The sequence below is a fragment of the Centruroides vittatus genome, unplaced genomic scaffold, assembly GCF_030686945.1.
Source record: "Centruroides vittatus isolate TY-2023 unplaced genomic scaffold, ASM3068694v2 scaffold_450, whole genome shotgun sequence".
NCBI classification, from domain to species: Eukaryota; Metazoa; Arthropoda; class Arachnida; order Scorpiones; family Buthidae; genus Centruroides; species Centruroides vittatus.
This window is the reverse complement of record NW_027122709.1, coordinates 101,621-124,931: the sequence shown is the minus strand read 5'-3', so window position 1 is coordinate 124,931 and position 23,311 is coordinate 101,621. Positions and strand designations below refer to the sequence as shown.

Genomic DNA, 23,311 nt, shown 5'->3' with positions numbered 1-23,311 from the left:
TGCGGAGAAACACAATTTTATAATAAAATTGTGATCTTTTAAAAGAAAAAGAATGTCTCTTTCTATTTTATTAATTATTTTAATGTAAATTTGATTAAATATTTTTATATAGCAACAAAGTAAAAAATCATTGCTTGTTGCAGGGCTTTTGTCTCTTGGTTGTATATTGTAGTCATTTTATATCATTTCAAAATTTATAATAAAAAATAAGTTTCATAATATTGTTGAACTCTATATTTTAAATTAATTTAGTTAATATATCATGTAAATTAAAAATTGATGGTTTTTTGGTAGTGTTTGTTCATAGATTTTTTTAATCCAGTGTTATTCTTAACATAAAAAAAAATCTGATGTAATGCAGAGTGTATATAAAAAACAAGCAAAAACACTCAATGTTTTCATTCAGTAATTTTTATCAATTTATATCAGAAAACAAATTAATCATTTTGCATACCTTTTTATTAAATTAATACAATAGTAATTTCAGAATATAGAAAAGCATATTAATATATTATTCACCACCATTATTTCTTAACAAATTTTGAGTTTGTTTTTTTTTTAAAAAAACATAAATGCAAGTTTTACTTTCTTGAAAGTTAATAAGTTTAATAATATATTCTGATGTACTAATATCGCACCATATTGATTTACTTGTTAATTAAATTGTTATCACATTGTAAATTTTGTTGGAAAATATTTAATTATATTAATTAACACTAATTTAACTTCCAGACTAGCAATGGCAAAAATTTAAATAAAGTAGATACTTACCCTTAAAAATTTAGCATTGAACTGATCACCTATACTAAGTAGAAACAATGCCGAATCTTCGTCAATGTGTTTTTTTAATGATTCTTCGGAAATTTGTTTCAGTGAGTCAACCTGTAATTTATAGAAATAATACATAATCAAGAATGAATTATTATTGAAAAAAATTCAAAAATATAACAAAAATCAATGCCTTCCTTACAGATGAATATATTGTACTGTACATATATATTAGTATATATATATATACTAATACATATATATACAGTGGGTGATCGGTTAACTAACATAACCCATACCAAGACCATTCTCGCTAACCGAATTTTTCATTAACTGTTTATCGATTTACCATAGATTTTTGTGGAAATTTGATTAATTCATTGTGAAGACCCCAAAAAATAAATAAAACGTTATATACTTTCTTACTATGTTTATTTACATATAATAACAAACTAAAAGCAATCTCTCCATTTTTTCATGGATGGCACAGCTTTATTTCTCAGATGTAATTTTTGTTACTCTTTTATCTGCTTGAGTCTTTTTGATTTTATCTCTCTTAGCTAAGATTGTATCTACTGTAGATCTGTTGAAGTCATCTGCCTACAATACCAGACATCTTCTGCCCATTCTCCGCCTTGCCTATTATCTCTTGCTCAGTTTTATAGTAAACACAGTTCTTGACACTCAACTCTTTTTAAGTTCCATAATATTATCAGTTTTTTTTAAATATAAAGTTCAGAAAACACACAAAAATTCAGAGAATAGAAATTAACTAGTGCTAAAAAGGTTATGTATACAACTGTGAAAGTCTCATTCTGTAAACCATGTATATATGCCATAAAAATATACTTTTACAAATCTTAAATGCAACATCGCTTCCCGTGTTTGTTCTGTGAGATATTCGTTATCCAAACATAAAAATCTTTTGCGAAAGTGTTTGTTGTCTGATTTGTTCACAGTCCGAACTGTTCATTAACCGATCACCTACTGTATTTTCTTTTACTCTATCTGGAATCTGTAACTGGTGCGTAACGCGTATATATTGTATATCACGGGTGACAAACGTTTTCGAACAGGCATGTTGCTCTTCTTCAGGTCAACTGGTTAAGGAATTTCCTGGACGGAGTGTATGTTATTCAGTGTCTAGGAGATTCGCTTAACCAGTTGACCTGAAGAAGAGCAATGTGCTTGTTTGAAAAAGTTTGTCACCCGCGATATACAATATACACGCGATACGCGCCAGTTACAGGATCCAGAGAGTGTAGGTTTTACCCCAGTGCTCAAGTTGGAATCATTTCTGTGCATTTTCTTTAATAATCATTTGTAATTTTTACCTTTTTAAGTTTATAATTATAATTTTTGTCTTTATTGTAACTTTTATCTTTTTGATCTTTTATATCAAGATTGTTATTTATTATTCTTTTGAGGAGTGACCATTATGCTTTATAGTATTGCCAATGTAATCTTCTAATAAATAATAAAGAATTGTGATATTAATTAGTTTGATTAAAATCACAATGTTTATCAAAACTAAGTTGTCATTTAAAAATATTGAAATTATATTCTAATAAAAATAAAGGTTGTTTACATTACGAACTAGGAAAAAAAATAATACAAATTATTTCATAGTCAAAACATCAATTAAAATGAAAAAAATCCAACTGAATGTATTAACTAAAATTAATACAAAAAAACTTTAAACTCAGTAAAAATAGAACATTTATTAATGGAATGAATGTTTTTGACCATGTACAATGTCCATCTTCAGGTTCTAGAATGGAATTAATGAATAGAACAGGAAACACATTTGAAATTAAAGACATTTGAAAATTACAAATTTACATAGCAAGTCACAATGCAGGAACATAAAATATATTAAATATATAAAATAGGAATAAATGATTAACAAGAAAAATATTAAATACAAAATAAAATAATAAATAAACACAGCAATAGATACAAATATTGTTATTAAAAACTATAAACATATCAAATGGTAATAAACAAAACTATAAAACTTTCAAATAATGCTCTCTAAGCATGTGATATGACTGCAGTATCTTTAAAGTCAATAGCGGCCCTTTCTTACTAGCCTTATAAATTTTGAGAGTTTCCAAATATTTCTATATGTATATATAGATCGTGCTGATATAAGGATTCTACCTGGGGTCTACTCAGTTCCTTTACAGGATAACAAAGTGGATCATAGCTACAAATACATGAAGGAACTTTATAGATCTTTGAGCACTAAAATGAGAGAACATCATGAAATCTTTAGGAAGTCCCTATGTACAACTGCCTTGCCTTTGCTCGTAACAGTAATGTGGATGTTTTTTACAATAGGGCAAGCCTACTACATCGTGCTTTTTGGCTATGACTCGACTCAAACGGTCCAGGTTGAGATGCTTGAGTATGGTATTTGAATTAAGTCAACTCATAATTTTGAGATCAATCAACATCAACCTTAATTAATTCTAACTGTAAATTATGGTTACAAGAAAATAATAAATTAAACTAAATTGTTATCCTATGCATTAAAACTATAGGCCAACTCTCTGATTACATCATAGCATTTGAAAACACTGCTAACTGCTTCTTTTAAAATAAATAAATTTACAAGATAACACACAAACAAGTAAAATGGCAAAGCCATTTTTGGGATGAGACTATGGTTTGGAGAGTGTGAGCAATGCATGTGCAAATCTCGCACTCGTGCCTGTTTGTATAAACAGTCTCAGCATTTTGTATTTTCTTTTGACCCGTTCTCGGTCCCCCGACTACCCACAAGTCTGGTTTATTTTATGTGCGTATGATTTGGGCACCAAATACTCTGTGCCAAATTGCAACTCCTGACATGTACTCCTTCATACCTCTAAGGTGTGCAGCCATTGACAGCAGTGCAATTTCAGAGACGCAACATAGTCTCGTCAATAATGCAACTATTTTCATAATAATAAAGCAAAGAAACATTAGAAAATTAATATAGACTGAGCTTCACCTTTAGTAATGCTATGTAGTATCAGTAAACCTAACTATTTTGCAAGAAATTTTACAATACTTTAGCTTGTCTATAAATTGTAACCAATAAGACAGGTTCTTTCAAAAGAATTATGTAAAAATGAAAGATGTTGGCAATTATAAAAACATATCAAGTGCTAAGATGACCATATCTTAACCATCTATGTATTAGAATCATGCAGCCACTCCTATGGAGCAATGGCTGCTGCATAGGCACATGGTATATAGTGGGACAGATTATTCAAAAGTTTTATTTTTGTTCTAGCAATTTTCTGTGGAATGTGTACCAATATGGATTAGATACATGAAAATACGACACATTTATGCATAATTAATTTCAAATTTTATTTTTAACTTGGATATAAGGAGAAAAATATAAATATTGAATGAAATTATGAAACTTCTTTTCTCATTTATCACAATCATAAATAATTTTACCTCATAGCGGTCACTCAACTGCATCAAATCTGCAAGCTGTTCGGTGGACAGTTGCATGGCATCAAGTTGACCTCCATATAAGTATTCCAAAAATATATGAAATATTGTCGGATTTGTGTCGTGAATAATTATTTTTCTAGTAAGAAAAAAATTAATTAGAAAGTTATCTGATTAATTATTTAAATCACAATTGTCATTTAAAACATTTTCAACATATTACAAAATTCATAACAAAATAAAAATATTTTTTACACTTACAAGAGATCTCAGTACTGTTATTAGTAATGATATTATATGTATCAGATATAATATATACAAATTGAAAAAACATACAGACAGGTTTATCACATACAACATATTTAATTACATGCTATAAGTAATTATATAACCAATATATGTTTTTTATGATGTTTCTATATGTATGAAACAAATAATGACAGCAGACCTATCTTAATGTTTATACCATTTATTTATATATATTAGGGTGTCCCTTATTTTTCGAATATATTTTTTTTTCTAACACATAGTGCCTAGTTTTGTTTATTTTACCCTTAAATATTCCCACAAAAAATTTCAGCTCATTTTGATCACTAGAACCCGTGCCGACTTGCATCGATTTATTTCCATACATACAGTGCTAGAGAAGTGGCACGTATTTGCTTTGTTCACCAATCTAACACAATTTGTCGGGCTACTAACACGTATAGTTTTTTTTTTTTCGAAGATGTCAGTGGAATTATGAAGCACTGAGAAAATATGTTTTTTAGTGCTTCATAATTCCACTGACATCTTCGAAAAAAAACTATACATGTTAGTAGGCCGACAAATTGTGTTAGATTGGTGAACAAAGCAAATACGTGCCACTTCTCTAGCACCGTATGTATGGAAATGAATCGATGCAAGTCGGCACGGGTTCTAGTGATCAAAATGAGCTGAAATTTTTTGTGGGAGTATTTAAGGGTAAAATAAACAAAACTAGGCCCTATGCGTTAGAAAAAAAAAAAAATATTCGAAAAATAAGGGATACCCTAATATATATATATATATGCTTCCTGAGTTTTGCAACTTTTTAATCAATAAACTTTTACCAAAGATATAAAAAGCATTAATAATAAAAATATTTGGTTAGATTTACCTATGGTAGTCAAAATGGCGACCTTCTAAAATAACCAAAAGGTGCCTAGATTTATACTTTACTTTAAACTAAAACATTTTTAAAACAGAAATTTTCTACTTATTTTTTCTTGTGCTTTTGGTTTCATTTTCTTCGTTTGAATTGAAGAAAAAAATTCTACCTTAAATCCATCTAAAACTGGACGTAGTAAATTACGAGATTGGATATATCAGTTGTTCAAACAGGTTTTGGCTGGAGTGTACATAACAATTTAAGCCTCTGGGGATTTAAGCCTTGCAGTTTGCTTCTCTCGCAACTTCGGCTGTGATAGGCAATGTCTCCTCGGAGAGTTGCACCTACAATGCTCACCCACATTGTGGTTGCTGTGTTGGCCACGTTGTCTCATGGCCTCAGAACACACAAGAAAATTAGCCTTGGTTATGAATGTTAAAGGATGAATCTCTAACCTCCAGAATGTCTGTCGGGAGCACAAACAGTCAGACGCCACCAAAATTAAAATTTAATAACAATTATTGTAATGATAAAAAAAAATTTGGGAATAAATTTCATCTAAATAACTTAGTTTTATAACAATCGAAAACTTACATAGGGTACACACATCACGCAATGACAAACCTTCACACACGTCGCACAATCTATTAATTTACATATTACCACGAGAAACAGTCATCTACTATGTCATGTTTATTAATTTGCATTTTTACGCACAACCACATGCCGCTATCATCAAAAATGCATATTTTGTCACACGTGTTGTTAGAGATCTCCATCTGTCAACATTTTCACCAATAATTACCAAATAAATTCGTCTTCCTACATTTTTTAGGACGACAGTTAAAAAGTAATCACCATTGGGCACATTATCCTACTTGTTAAATTTGAAAAAAAAAGAAAAATTGTACAAACTTTAATAAAACACGAACACCATTCGAAAACATAACAACATGCACCATATGTCTACTCCATAACCGAACTCGATATTCGCATAATTCCTCATATTTCCAGATTGTAAAATTTTAAAGAAAATTTGCATATAAAATCATCAGTACGATAAATTCCATCTATGTTTCACTTCTAAACATGCTTGCCATCGAGATTACCGGAAGCGCTGCCATTTTGACTACCATAGGTAAATCTAACCAAATATTTTTTATGATTTCAATTCTAATTAATCAGAATCTATATTAGACAAAAAATTTTCTAATATGTAAATAGTAATTCGATAAATTTCATACACAAAAAAAAGTAAAAAATAATTTTTGTATACATTATATTCAACAATAACTACAAAAAAATGGTACTCTTATTACTTCTAATGTACTGTACTTATGTTTTCAGAAAAAGTGTTAAGAATAAATTTTCTTTTATCAACTTATAATCTTATAGCCTGAAAACTTTTACAATATGATATTGTATTAAAATATCATTTTGATTATATTGTTTAATTATGAATTTGATAATTTTGCAATTATTTCTATTAAAGATTTTTCAGTTCAATAATCAAATTTGATTTATTTGATTATTGAACTGACTATTTAACTTTCTGTTTTCAATTTAAATTGTGTGTGACATCTAACCTGATTTTTGGTTAAATTTTAAAATTTTTCAATGATTTAATCTGATTTTCTATACAAATCTGAAAAAGTTTACTTAGTGAGCATGAGCTTATAGAAATTTATGTTTTTTATCTTGGTAAAATTATTAAAAATCACAGTACAAACTTGTCTATGGATTCCCTCATTCCACTGAGAAGAGCTTTCCTAAACCAGTCACAACGTGATGCAATTATCACACAGTGTGCTTTAATGACGTGTCTCTTCTCTTCTTCGTGCGCAGAAGCAATTTTTGTTTGTTCACGAGTTTGATCGATTAAGCCATCTGAAGAATCTAAAAAGATTGGAATAATTATACTAATTGAATAAAAATAGAATTTTAAATGTTTAAAACAAAACTCTAATTTTATATTATTCTAATTCTAATAAATACCACAGACACTGGAACCTATATATAAGAACCAAATGTTTGCTTACCACACAACTTCCAACACAAAAGGTATTCTAAGACAAATGTTTTTGGCCTTCAGAGGACCTCTTCAGGTAAAGGAATAAGATAGAAGTATAGTTCTACTGTGATTCCAAACATTCAAAAAATTTAAACTAGATAAAGCTAGTAATATTCAAACATCATGCTTAAGGCATTCTGAACTGTTTAAAAGTTTCATTCATTCAACCAATAGCAATTCTGGTTATTTTTCTAGGTGTTCTTACAGTTGGATAATATAAATATAACTAGCAGATTCAGATATTAAAAACTAAACCATATCAGGAATCCATATGCAAACTCAGTATAACTTGCCAAGCTTGTGATAGATTTAATTTGTCTTTGTTATTAATGTAGCCTCTGATACAATCCTGTTTGTAGATTTCGATAGTTTAGGCTGTGGCGGTACTCACCATGCTGTATTTATTTTGTGAATGATCAAATGTGATGTTTCTTTTGTACTAAAAATATTATTATGCATGTTTATTATTAATGTTCTATCAGTGTAAATACAGTAGAGACTCGTAAATCAGAACCCCGGTAATCGGAATCGCCGGTAATCGGCATGATTTTCAGTCGGACTGTGTTGTGCTGAATCGAATGTTTTTGATACTAGATTTACTTCTAAAGTATAATTTTCATGTTTTTATATTCTTCAATATATTTATTTTGTTTGTACCAAAATGCAGAAATAATTTTTAATGATACAATAGCATCGATTATTATTATAAAAATTTTCGTTGGGCTTAAAATCGACGAAAATTCAACACGAAGCGACACGCAACAGAGAAAAATTTGAACATCGGACAGGTTAATATATTTATTTGTACATAATCGGTAATCGGAACAAATCACTAATCTGAACAAACCCAGTCCCCAATTGATTCCGATTTTCGGTTCTCTACTGTATTTGTCTATATTTTCATTTTTCTAATTTGTGTATTTGGATGTAACATAAGGGGACACTACAGGTGATATATATATATATATATATATACATACATACATACATACATACACATATACATAGGGGATGTAAAGGAGCATGGGATATATTTTTTCTTATGTGTGAGGTGAACAAAAGAACTGGTTGGAGGTACAAGAGGTACAAAAGAACCAAGTGGGAAGAGAAGTGAACTTTGTGAACAATCCAATCCGTTTCCATCAAAAGAGAAAAGAGACCAAGGGCTGTATTCTGGTCACTTATCTCTCGTCTCTTCTTTTACCAATGAATGACGTCAAAGCGAGAGATGAAATTTATCTCTCAAACACAGTGGTGATTCTGGTCGTTCAGGTTGATTATACATGTTTGGGTTATCTGCACGTGCAACACAGTATAGAATTTTAACCAATGAAATTGTAAAATTTTTGAAAATGCAGAGTACGTAATCATAGATAACGTGACAAGGAAAGTGTTCATGATTCGTGAAAGAAACATGTTCAAATAAAGCACGTAATTTTGATGGAGTTATGTTTTTGTTTTATAATGGTTTTACAGATTGTAACGTCAATTTGTCTCTTAACAAATAAAAATTTTAATAACATAAGTTAGAAAAGCGTGCGTACTTAGATACTTTTTGAAATATTACCATCTAATTTCTCCTTAACTATCTAAGTAAGATTAACATCGTATTTGATAGTTGAGTAATTGATGTAGGATAATTAAAACCAAAAAAAAAAAAAAAAAAACAAAAAATGGAATCAGTGGCACTTCCGAGTAGGCACTAGAAAAAAATCAGAAACATTTTCTCTCTCAAAATAGTCTTTCCCAAGATAGGAAACATTTTAGACTTGATAAACACTAATGTTGTGTGTTTTTTCTTCAAAGACACTTGGCAAGTTTTCTATCAGATATCTTTATTCATTCTCGTTGAACGAGAATGAATAAAGATATCTGATAGAAAACTTGCCAAGTGTCTTTGAAGAAAAAACACACAACATTAGTGTTTATCAAGTCTAAATTATAGAACAAGACACGGTTTCATAAAACAAAGGAAACATTTTGTTATGTGATCGTACAGCACGAGTAGCATCGAGTCATCCATATTGGATATAACAAAATTGAGATGAAAGATGATAGACTGGTCGAAAGACAACTATCCACTCATCTCTGACAAATGAGAGAAGTGAAGAGAGAAAAAGTTGTCCAGAATCGCGTTTAGAGATGCGATGATCTCTCAAAACGTAAACAAATAATTAGCCAATCAGCGACCGGCTTGTGAGAGACGAGAGACAATGACCAGAATACGGCCTCAGGGCTGAGTAGATATGCAGAGGACAATGTTGTATCAGGTTTGAAATTTCTAAGACATTATTTCTACGAAAGTGAGAACTTGGATTGAACCTTGTCAGTCGTATATTATGTACATATCACCAACGCCTCCTTGCTGGCTGTATACCTAATTTTATTGTATGATTAAATGTTTTTGTTCTTAGTGTTGCCTGTTTTTGTATGCTCAAAACTCAACACTCCACAAGGCTATTTTAATTTTTGCTCTGTCAAATATAGTTCTCAAAAATCTAGCTTCAGGCCAGCATGGTATTATTTCAGATTCTGATGCAAATTGAGCCAGAGTAGTCATGTGTTTCTTATTTTTGATATTGTAGATGTGTTCTTTAATTCTAGATGCCAGCAGTTTACAGTTAGAGCCTACATACATCTGTCATGTAATAAATCCATTGTCTGTTACAGTACTATATATATTCCAGGCATTCTGTATATTTACTTTATCCTTCTAATTGGTTAATGCTTAAAGACCATTGGGTACCATGTGAAATCTCAGACAGAATTTGAAATTAGGTGTTAACATGTTAAAAAATATCCGAGACAGTTATACTCTCACTTTTCAAAAATAAAGACAACACAATGTTTCACAAAGACTATTAAAAATTCTTTCTTTCAAAATGGTAAACAAAAAGCAGGAAATACGAAGGAGAGTTTTAAAGTTTAGAGGAATACTATCCGATCAGTATTGGTTTGAGCATCAATGTCAATTTCTCCTGCGACCCAAAAGAATCACAGGAGAGGTCGACAGGGAATGCAAAATCGAGGCGAGACCCTTTAAAAACTCAAGGACATGACATTCATTCTCTAAGATCCATTCTTTTCCCTCCATGATCCAAGTCAGAAGGAACTAACTTGCAAAGACACATCTCGTCCTAAAGTCATTCTTTCTACTAAGCCATTGTTACTCAGGATACAATTCAGCAATATTAAAAATTTGTTACCTTTGTTGTGCCTTGGTGGACAAACACCTTAACTGATCTGAACTCACCTTATTCACAATTTTAATGGACAAAACAAATCCCAGGGACATTGACCCATAAGACGTAAATTGCCAAGGGACTGATTCTCTACATCCACAGCAACATTCAGGCTTTCTCTGGACACTCTCCTCTGACTGACTAATCAGAGTTGAATCTTTTATAGGCAAAATTAACAAAATCTTGTAAGCATGTTTTGATTTAATTAAACAGGATCAAATTGTAAATGGTAAGCCTGTCTCAGTATCTAAATCACACCCACATATGACCTTCTCCACTTTTCGACCATTCTGACAGTCACATCCAGTCGGCAACCTTACAATCGTGTATGAGTAACTTTGTATTTTACATTTGTAGCTAGCATTGAGTAGAGTTTATGGAGCTTAGCCTCAACAGCAAAGTATAACAAGTAGGCCAGAGAATACTTGGATCATAGCATAACGTAGTTTAACAATATAGATGTAGATGTAGAATATAGAGTAGATATAGATAAAAATGTACAAAGCACAAAGTAAAATTCTAGTTAGAGTGTTCTTGTTTCAAACTAACCAAGGATAAGAATAATCTGAAAAAATTGCAATGGCATGTTAATTAAATAATCATAAAAGGCAGATTTGTACAGTTCTGCATGTGAAGGTATGTAAAACTGTGTCCAGGGAAGTGAAAAAAAAACTGGAAAAATTCCATCATCCAATAAATCGGTATATGGATAAACCGACACTGTATTGGTCCCGACGATGTTGGGTTAACAAAATGTTACTAAGTTATATTTAAAAATTACTCACCTTGAATAGTCACAATTTCAAATTTCATGTCTGTATCATTTCCACTTTTAAGAAGTTGAAGTGCATTTTTTGCAAGATTACTTTCTCGAGAAAATGGTGGATGACAAAGTGATTCAAATATACCTAACTAAAGTTAAATGTGACATTAAATAAATATTCAAATTAAAATAAGGAATAGTTTATATTTCATTCATTAAAATCAATTCTCATTAAAAAAAATAAATTATTTCTTTTTAAAAGTATATATCATATTTCCCTGAAAACAAGATTGGGTCTTATATTAATTTTCGCTTCAAAAGACACATTAGGTCTTATTTTCAGGAAATGTCTCATCCAAAGGTGCTCGTTTGGGTATTTACAAATATTTAATTATAATTTATATTATCATTTATTTTAAGTATTACTGTCAATAATAGTATTTAATCATATATTAATACAGTAAGACCCCGCTTAACGTGGGAGATGCATTCCCGGACGACAAAACGCTAAGCAAAACAGCGTTAAACGAGACCGTTTTAACATAGAGTAAATAGGGATAGGGAAACACGTGACCAAAAAATAAGCAAATTTTACTATAATTTTAAGTTATTTTTATATAAATTTTTTCATAATAATATATGTTAAATAACACATACACATATGCGCACAGAAATTTAATGTTAATTTTTTGTGAAGAAGGTCCTGGCTCTTCTGAAATTCTTGTTTTTCGCAATGAAGTTCTGTAGTTTCATTGGTCGCTTTCTTTATCCTTCCTTTGGCAAATGTCAGAAGCAGAAGATCGCATCCAAAATGCCTCATTTTGCTTTGGCACTCCTATCAAAATCTGGATCATTCGCTACAATTTGATCAACGATTTCGGTTATCGTTACCAAACTTTTCCTAAGGAAAACTGTATAGAAAGTTTTTGGGTTCTTCATCTTCAGAATCTCTATTTTCCAGTTCTACACGAATTCCTTGTTCTGCCAGTTCTTGAAGTCGTCATTGGTAAGGCTCTTACCCAAAACTTGCAGTAACTCCCCAATATCCTGCTCGTCTACATCGCCCATATCGATTAAGTTGACAATTTTGTCAACCTAACAATACAGTGATAGGCTCTTCTCAATAAGAATTCTTGGATACCTCCAGCCATAACTTCTTCCACACTCCTTTCATGCATTTATCAGTTAATTCTTGCCAAGAGAAGTCGGTATTTCCTATGGCATCCATGATGTTATATTTTTTCCAAAATTGAACAAAACAAACATAGATTTAAGGGAAGTACAGTGCTACGACAAATTGCCACCTTTTGCTGATTGGTTTGTGTTTGGGAATAATTGTATTATATGTGAATCAATGAAATACCACGTTAATTTGAATCAGCATAAATTCTGAGCATTTTTTAGGCATCAAGCAGACCACATTATATTGAATCAGCGTTAAGCAAGGCAGCGTTAAGCAGGGTCTTACTGTATTATTATTTTATAATTCAATATGTCCATCATGGGTTGCAACGGATTTATTAAATATGACCATCTGGCTAACGATCTTAATTGGGGCTTATTTTGGGGTAGGGCTTATATTACAAACATCCTGAAAAATCATGCCAGAGCTTATTTTCCAGTTAGGTCTTATTTTCGGGGAAATATGGTATTTATAATGTTATTTATATTATAATATATATTTTCTCAACCTTATTTCTTATAGAAATATATGAAATACAGTCAAACCTGTTTTTGTGCGGTCTTTTTCTGTGCGATTTGTTTTGTGCGATTTTTTTTTGTGCGGTATATGAAAATTTCAATCAAATTGGAACATAATTGACTCCTGTAAAATTTTTAAAAACTCTATTGGTTGTTTTCTATGACATCAGCAAATTTTTTCATTTTTTATTCAGTAAAATTTTTTACTCATACGTTTATTTATTTCGGTCCCCTCTTATTTTAATAGCATAAAAACCATAAATATTATGTTATATTTGAACAGATGCGGTAAGTTAGCTCCCCTCCAGCTTTAGACTGCAGGTGTGAAATTTCACGCCTTGTAAATGAAATAACACTTCCTGGAGCTATATTTATCAAATAAAATCATTTTTTTAACGATTATTTTTAACTTTTTAATGTTAGATTCGTATTTAAGTGGAAATAATTAATTAATATAAAAATTAAAATTCTTAGAGGATTTTTTTCCCCATTAGGTGTTGCAGAAAAAGGCCCAAGGAGTTAAAAAAGCAATTCCTAGTTATTTCGTACGGTTTCGAGTTATTTTCTACGTGAGACTTTTTTATGCGGTCCCTATCCCCCCCCATAAAAACAGGTTTGACTGTAATATTGCATTCATTCTAACAATAAATAGATTTCAAGTAAAAAAGGAAAAACAGTCAGTAGATAAGTATGTTTCTTTCCCATACGTTAAAGGTATTTTCGAAAAATATCAAAAAATTTTTTGTAATAATTTAACTAAATTGGCTCCGATCCAAAAAAAACAGGTTGTTTGGACTGGTGACAAGACCTAATGTGAAAAAAGAATTATTGAAAGAGGATAGTGTGGTTTACAGACTTCCATGTACCTGTGAAACTCCTAATTTTTACGTAGGGGAAACGAAAAGGAAACTACAAGTAAGGTTGTTGGAACACCTGGCCTCAATACATCTTAAAATTAATACTTCTCCAGTATTTTTACATTGTCGGGCTAATAATTGTTCTATCGATATTAATAATATTAAAATACTACATCGGGAAAAAATGTAATTAAGTGGAAATTTAAAGAACATTATGCAATCATTATGCAAACCAGCATAATGAATCTGAATAATGGTGTGATTACCGCGGAATGCTGGAATAGCTTAATCAGATATAAAGATTGTACGCGAAGTATTCACTGTGTGGATAATGTTTCTGTGGCTGTTGGATGACTTGTATCAAGGTTTCTGTGTAAAAGGCCCTACTGAGGAGGCCGTTGGCGGCGAAATGCATTTGGAATAATATAACATGAATAAAATTTCTCTCTTTGAATTTACCTGTTTGCATTACAATTTTTTAGTTTTAACTCGTGTTTGTTTTTAAGTAAACAGATTAGAGTTCTGTGAAATTTCTAGCCTCCGTACATCAGAAAAGAGTGGAAATTAATTTTCTGTGTACTAATATATATAGTACAAATTAGAAACTATTGATATTTTATATATTAATTATAATGTAATACAGTCAACTCAAATTATTATGAATTACTCGGGAAACAGTAGTTAGTTTGCTTTATTGAAAATTTGTATAATTGATTTTTACAATCAAGATCAAGGTTGTATAATTTAGAGATTTAAGATTTAATAAGCAATTGAAATCTCAAAAATTATAATACTTTGAATTAATTTATTAAATAAAGTTAAATAAAATAAAATTTATTTATAAAAACAAATTAATGTTCTAAACAATTTTCAAATCAAACAAAATGAGGAGGATATGGTATTAGCCATTTAAGTGTGGAGCAGTATTTAAGAGTGTTTAAACAAAACAAAGCTTAAAAAAATCTGTGATTTTTTCTGTTGAAGATTGTTTGAAAAATAGAATATATTTTTTTTTTGTGCCAAAATAAAGTAAATAAACCAGCAATGAGTTGCTAAACTTTCCTGGCAACATTTATAATTTCAGTGGCACCATCTGTTATCATATTTTATTAAAATCTTTTTATATGTTTAACTATTATAAAACGGCAAAAAGCTTAATTTTGAGAATATGGATGGGTTTTATAAAAAATTGTAAATGCTGATAACGAATAAAATTGTCATTATGTCCGACCCTATTAAAGATACACGCAACCCCCATTATCTTCCCACCCCTTGACCTTTAACCACTAAAATTTAATAGCATTAATCTCCTAATAAACAAACCTCCTAGCAAAATTTCAGAATTTTTCAACAAAAAGCACAGGAGTTATTAAGCTTCAAACAGGGTGAACAAAATCGTGCCCCCCCACACACAAACAAACAAACATACAGAAAACACTCCTGAATTTTTTTGCATTTCTCAATGTTTAAAGGTGTTCTAAGTCCAAAAATGTAAAAATCTTGAAAGGTCATTTTTTTGTTTGTTATATATCATCTATTTTGTTATATATAACAGCTGGGAAAGTAAAACGGCTGACTCCAGGTCTATTCTTTTCTTCCAAAAGTTCTAAATTAAAATTATCACAAAATGGCAACTTAATCACCTAGACAAACTTCTTTGTATCTAATTATTAACCTAGCCTTATTATAGCCTGATAATTCAGCAGATTATATGGTTTTAAATTTGGCAGCCATTAGATTTCTTTCTGTATCAAAAGTGCTCTGCATACCCTCAGGGGTACACGTACCACAGACTGCAAAACACTGAGGTAGATCATAGAGAATGTCAAAAGATTAATAGAAATCTAAAATAACATATCTAATATAAAAATTCCAAGAATTTAAAAAAAAGCACTGAAAGAATTTTTTGCTTATTGGATCAATTATTCTAATTACATTAATGTTTTTTATCTTTTAATTATCTTTAGGTAATAATTAAATTCATAAATTTGAAGTTATACATCAAATATAATTGAATAACAGTACCTGTTTGTAGCATATAGGACTATGAAGAGGAGTATTACAACAACTTGCACTGGCAACAGGACTATTTCCTACACTTTGTCCTTGTCCTTGATTAGTTTGAGAACTTGATGAAGTACCTAAGAGACCAAGTTGCACTAAACTCCTAGTAAACTGTTCTCTATTAATCAGTTCACTAATATGAATTATCATTGTCTGAAGTGTGGCTCGATGGCAAACTAATTTACTTAACACCCAGGCCTGAAAAAAACAAATGAAATTCAAAATAGATACTAAACTATCACACCAAAAATAAAATGAAAGTTATTTCTATATTTTAAAATTTTATATTAATAATATATAGAAAATTAATAAATTCATAATTACATCTGAAAACATACCTGAGTTCACTTATAAAAGAAAATACAATCTTTGCTAGAGTTTTTTTTTTATTCAGTATCTACAATAGATCTGTATGTTACATTTTATGTCATCTCCCTTTCTCTCCAAGGACACCACAAATCAGTGAGATAATTATTGCATTATTTAGAAATCCCATTATCTTGGAATATTACTGACTACATCTACTGTAAAGTTATGTTTTACTTGAATTTTTTTCATGGATAGTGGACTATCAATTCTTTTGCTTATTAATGAAGACTGATACAAGTTGAAACTGAGGAATTTTTTGATTACAGACTTTTACAAATATCAATGCAGAATTCTACTACTTTTCATCCTCAATAATCAGGATTAGTGCATTGGCAAAAATATGTCATCACTCGAAGTGCCATCTTGCATCAATGGCATTTTGGGAATCTTAATTAGGAACCATCAGTTAAAAGTTGGATTATTTCAAAATTTGGCACATATCCCTTTTCTATTTGTGTTAGTAATAGACTAACACAAATAACTGGAAACTATTTATTATGAGTTATTACAGAAAATACAGAATTGAAATTATAGAGAAAAATTTGGTTTTAACAAAAAAAGTAAAAGAAAAAAATATAATGTATAATCTAACTCCATAATATGACCAATCTCACATTATTTTTCTGCTTGAATTGGACTTCATAAAAAACAAAATCACCAAATTGACTAAGTACTTCCAGACATTTTTGTTCATCCTCAGTGTCAGTGTCTCTACTACTCGAAAAACAATCTTTTCAGAGTGATATAAACTCCGAGGATAGACAAATGTCGGAAAGTGTTTAGTTTGGCGTGAATATGGGGTGCTGAAATTCTTTCATTCTTTTCTCTATGAACTCTCAGATGAATTTCAGAATTTTGAAACAGCACTTCTAACATAAAAAGGTTTTACTTGACAATGACTTTATTTGATTAATTTACTTTTCCATACGCATTTAGGAAAGTTCTGAACAATTTTTAAAAATTCATATACTTCCAGATTGTATATTTTTAAAAAAAAAAATCATAAAAAAAACAACTCACTTATCCATAATGTTAAACTGTATATTTAAACATTTACATTACATGTTTTTATTGTGTCTATTATGAGATTATCAAAAACACAATACAAAAATTAGGACTAATCTTTGTATTGTGTTGTAATAAAAAGTTATATATTTGTATATATTTTTTGACACAAAGAGAATTACTAATTTTTGCTTTTTAATTTATAATTAAATTATGTATGTTACACTTACCACTTTTGATGTACCTAATTTAAATAGATATTTCCATTCTTTCCAAGTTAATTTTTCGTCAACTGCGGATCTTAATTCTTCTATCCTCATAAGAAAAACAGGAATCTGAAAAGAAGATACGTAATTTATAAATATGTCATTTTTTAAAAAAGTTAACAAATTTCTTAAAAAAATTTTTTAAGTATGAAAACAAACCTCTTCTATTAACTGTTCCAAATTTTTTGCGATACAACGAATCTTGTTTCCGGATGTCATTTCATTAAAATTCTCTCTAAGATTCAGATTTTAAAAAATAACTCCTTAAATACAATTTTTTGATAATTTACTTAAAATTCAAATTTAAAAATTATATTTAAAAAATTAAAAATCATTGTACCAAACATTTTTATATCTGGATTCTTTTCAAAACATCAAATAATGTAAATAATCAAATTTAGAAAAGTAATATAAACTAAAGTAACTATGCTTTCGTTCATCATTGCCTACTCTCGGGGCCATAATAGTCATTTATCACTGGAGCTGTGGAGGCTGATTTTACCTGTAACTGATAACAATAGTTCTAAGTACCAGTCAAGAAGACTGGTTCTCCTCCTCCATTCTCCTCATCTCTCGTTCCTCTTCTTTATATTGTTGTATATCTCTTAATTCTGAGAAAATATATTATGTTTTTGTTGGTGATGTGACTTTTCTGATTACTCAAAAGAACTTAATGACATTAAAAGGCTGAAGTGCCCTTCAAACTCCCTAGTTGCTTTGGTCCTGCCTACTTCAAATGCTTATGTGAGTATTGGTTGGGATAACATATGTGAGTGCTTTAAATGAATATTTTACATTCAGCTGTTTTGTCAGCATTGAGTTTAATATTTTATTGTATCCTTTTATTAATCTTTGTTTGACATGGGCATTTTCTGTGAGTTTAGCACATTGAATTTCTAAATATTTGTAAACTTCTTTTTCATCCATGGATTTGATAATGTCTCCATTTAGGAGAGCAAACTCTTTCTTCAATGTTTCTTTTACTATGTAAAATGTTTTGCTTTTGTGTTGGCCAAACTCTTTTTTTATGTCAGTGGAATAAGAGTGGAATAAGTTTGTGTAATTTTTAACAGATGATTGGGCTGCAATTTTCAAATTGCAGACCTATAAATTCTATTCATCTGTCTGTCTGTCCTTAATCTCAAGAACAAAGTTAGATAGATGAAAGTCGCGACCAGATATGAAAAACTTAGAGGCAGGTGATCCCAATAACTATATACAAATTAACAGTCTGTTGTGTGATTTCAATTCAAAAATTTTCTCTAGAATGGAATTTAAGGACCTGACAATGCCTCACTATGTGGTTGATTAACAAAAGAGGTGTTGTGGACTAATTTTTCCCATCACTGTGAGTGAGGCAACCTGTTATTCTTACATTTCATTGAAAATTGAGTCATCTTATGATGTTTTCTATGAAGACTGCTTGCCTAAACTTGCTCTGATGGACTAATTATGCATGGATTTTGGTTACACAGTCGACTACTGGAAGCAGTTGACAATAGGCACTCCACCCTATAATTTAATTTGAATTTTTTAAACTATGTAATAATAATTATTAACTGATTCATAAATTACAGTTTTACTTTGTGTGCAATAATTTTTGAGGAAATTTTGTGTCCTGAAAATATTCTGTGCCACTTTTCGTAAGTTGCATTGCACCACATTACTTCCTGTTGTCTGCAGACAGCTATGCTTCATCAACCATATAGTGAGCAAAAGAATCTACAAGATACCCAAGGAATCTTGTTGATTTCTTGTTGATATAAATTTCCTGACTTTCCATGACTTTTTCAAACACTAATGAAAATCCTCAACTTTCCAGGTGCATAGGAACCGTGCAAGGGCCAACTAATCCAGCCAGACTAATCCCAAACAAAGGAAAGAATAGACCAAAAAAAAAAAAAAAATAAGAAATGCATAGAAAATATGCATTAGCAAGCCACAATATATTATAAGTTTAATCACATTAAATTATTTTAATTTGTGAAATTAGGCTAACAATTCTATTTTCTTATAAATTAATTTAATTTTGTTGTTTTAAGAAAAACTATTTAAACTAAATTTTTATATTTCTTGTTCATTATTTCACTGCATGCCATTTCTTGATTTATCCAAAATATTGCATTGCCCAAAATGGCAATACAATATTTAAAAGATAATTAATGTATATGTTGATAGCAAGTAGATTAACACAATTTTTTTATACCTAAGGATAATGCCATTATTAAATGTTAATTACAAAATTAATAATTAATATTTTAAAATACTTACTTCTTATGCATCAAATTTCGAATGCTAACTGTAACTTTCTCATGAAAACTTCTTAATTTCACTAATTCTCTCATGTGAAGAGCCTAAAATGATACATTTTAAAAAATGATAAATGAGAGCGTACAAAGAAAAACATACTGTTCATTCAATATTAAAATATGCTGTTTTATCAAAGAACGTACTATTTATTAATTGAAATCTAGAACATTTTAAGTTTCAATACTTCTCTTCAAGATTAAGTAATCATCTCAATAATTAACTACTGCGAAAAACTGGATGTACTATAATTAACTCAAAATATACATTAATCCAGTAATAAAAAACGAATTTAATGGACTAACATTTTTCATCTTATTTAAAGAACGTCGTCAGTTTCTGATGATGGAACAGAAAACAACTTTAAAAACACAAACTATTGAACGATTTGAACTGTATTACATATTGCGTGTGCAAGAGTTGAAATATTCGATATTTAACATAAAATAAAAATAAATACATAAAAACAGTTAAAACACCTAAAGAAAATAACTTAAAAAATAAAAATACGTACAAAATGAATATAAATAAAAAGAACATTACATAAATAAGTTAACATATAACAAAAGGAGGTTAAAATTAATAAAAATGGTAATATTAACAAAGAGACACTAAATGAAACTAGACAACTTCAAACAAAGCTCTGCATACAATAATGGCACTGTGTGTCTGCTGATAATTGTGGTCCCTTTACAAATTGTTTTATAGATTTCCAGATATTTTAAATGAGAAGGAGTTGATGCGCAATGTATTAGATGTGCCTTATCAAAAACGACATCCAAGTCTCGGTCAGAGGCAAAGGCCACTAAGGTAGTTGTAGTCAGGCTTTTTCTTGATTGAGTTCTGATGTTCTTTGATCCTAGTATGCAGGGATCTACATGTGGCACCAATATATTCAAAGGGAAGATCTATCTTGTTGTCGTATAAAAGTATTGAGTGAATGCCCGGAAGAATAGTTTCGTCGGCAGAATTTTTCTCATTCCCGAGTAAGAAGAATACATTCGGGCTCCTTTTATAAGCAATTCAAAAGTTGGAATATTGAGCTGTATCTTTGTAGATACCACTCAAGAGTTTGCTATAGGTGACTGTTCTGTATGGCTTAGTCTCCTTGGAGCTGAAACTTAAATGAGAATGACAGCATTGTATTAATGAGCAAGTAAAGCTAAAGATACTGGCCAAATTTTATCTCCTCATTGATACAGTGCTATTGAATGGTATCTACAAAGATATAGGCCATGGGTTGGCAACCTTTCGGCAATGTTGTGCCAAAACTAAGTTATAGTGTTATTCCTTGTGCCAACATGGAATATATTCTTCTTCTTCCAGAACTTACTAAATTAAAAATTACATAAATGGAATATTGTTTAAGGCTGAAAACTGAATGTAAGAAATTTTTTGAATTACAAAATTTTCTTAATTTCAGTAAATATTAAATTTATACTTTGACAAAGCAATAAATGAACAATATGTTTTTACATTTCAAGATTCAAAGCTTTTATTTCTAAATATAAAACACTTTTTGTAACTAAAAATTTAGTTAATTTAAATTTACATTTTTCAATGATCTTCCAAACGCTTCTCCGACACTTCCTTTTTTACTTTTTTCCATATAAGAACATGACTTATCTGCATTACTACTTGAAGTGTTTATTATTTGTTCAAGAGCTGATTTAATTTCCATCACAAACTGGAACAAAGAATCTAATGTAGCTTCTATCTAATAAAAAAAATATATAAAATAAAGTTAGAATTCTAGTTTAATCAGTGTTATCATCAAAAATACAACTTAAGATAAATGAATACAGTCAAATACTAAAAACTGAAAAAATCTCAAGACTGAATAATTTAAAATATTTTTATAATCACGCTTATATTTCAATTATTATTATTTATTTTACTTCATTTTTGGGGATAGTATTTCACATTAAAAAAAAATCATAAAAAGTTTAAACACATAATAATAAAAAAGTTATCTTAATCTACTTGAATCTGGCAAGATTATCGACTGGTGTAAAGTACAGGTAAGCAATATTACCATATTGTTTACCTGTACTTTGCACCAGTTATCAGTTGTAGAGTGCCTTTTTTATTGCTATCCCAGTGTGGTATGCAGATTTCTACAATTTAGAATTAGTACTATATTTTCTTAAACTTACAACAGATTATTATTGAACTGTGAACAGCTTACTATCAGTATTATTAAACAAATCATTATTATACAACAGAGTCCACTTTACAGAACAACAGATAAGGAAGCAGTTTGCTTAAGAAAGCATTCTCACATATTCCTGATTTTCTCTCTTACATTTTATATTAGCAGGACTCTTATTAAGAGAGCATTGGATAATAGAGCAGTCCATTTAAGTGAGTACCATGTTGGCTGCATTTTTAAAGCAGAAGTCTGCATAAGGAAGCAAGCACTATTCTAAGAAAGGTTTATAAGGCAAGGCTCACAACAATTATGTTTTATGCATATTTGATGAATATCAGAACACATTTTTGTACATTGCGGTTCACGAATGCACTGTTTGATGCATACTGGAATGTACACATCCACTGTATTAGATGACTAGTTGAAGAAGCACTTAACAAATGAAACAGACTTGTTATAAATTTCATAGACTTTCCAAAGTCCTTTGACTCAATTGATAAAATAGTCATGTTCCATATCCTCAGACCTTACAGCACCTTTCAAAAAAATAGTCAAAATTATTAGTTCTCCCTACACAAATTCAGAAGTGCATGTATTCATACAAGGATAAATTATGGTGGGGAGATTTACTGTGTATGGTTAAAAGTAAAACACCAAATGTGTAATTTTGCATGTATTTAACAATTCACTGTTACAAAATTTATAATCTGAATGCCCAACAAATTCTATCACATTCAAGCATATAGTTTCTACAAACTTTAAGTAGTTTGTAGAAACTATATGCTTGAATTTAACTAGACTTATATAAACTTAAATTTAACTAGAAGAAAAGAAGAGAATGCTTTTTCTGCTTATACAGGGTTATTTGTAAGTCTGTGAAACATTTAAAAAAATTATTATTCATAAACTACACAACAGATACTATATTTTTAAATATTGAAATAAAGTAAACTCTCCAAGATCTTTTTACTTAAGTGACAAATGTTCAATGTGACCATCTTTGCTGATGCAGCAGACATCTACCCAATAATCTATTTGCTTCCACACAAGTATTAGCATTTCAGTCTTTTGCAGAGAATTCACCACAAAGTTGGTTATGAGACAACTTCTAAACTTGCTTGTTTAATGGATTTGTGGAGGTTATATTAATAGGCTTGTTGAACA

General features: G+C 29.9%; 1 protein-coding gene across 4 annotated transcripts in view; it reads right to left on the bottom strand.

Annotated features, from left to right (window-relative positions):
- Window positions 1–23,311, bottom strand: part of LOC136989209 (uncharacterized) — a 118,476-nt gene that overhangs the window by 11,953 nt on the left and 83,212 nt on the right. For all 4 annotated transcript variants that reach the window (XM_067287298.1, XM_067287299.1, XM_067287300.1 and 1 more), the window contains 9 exons: window positions 21,548–21,712; window positions 19,960–20,042; window positions 17,848–17,923; window positions 17,653–17,757; window positions 16,010–16,246; window positions 11,449–11,575; window positions 7,081–7,246; window positions 4,225–4,360; window positions 772–882 (listed from right to left, as the gene is read on the bottom strand). In XM_067287298.1, coding sequence (XP_067143399.1) covers window positions 772–882; window positions 4,225–4,360; window positions 7,081–7,246; window positions 11,449–11,575; window positions 16,010–16,246; window positions 17,653–17,757; window positions 17,848–17,923; window positions 19,960–20,042; window positions 21,548–21,712 — 1,206 coding nt within the window. The remainder of the gene's footprint in view (window positions 1–771; window positions 883–4,224; window positions 4,361–7,080; window positions 7,247–11,448; window positions 11,576–16,009; window positions 16,247–17,652; window positions 17,758–17,847; window positions 17,924–19,959; window positions 20,043–21,547; window positions 21,713–23,311) is intronic.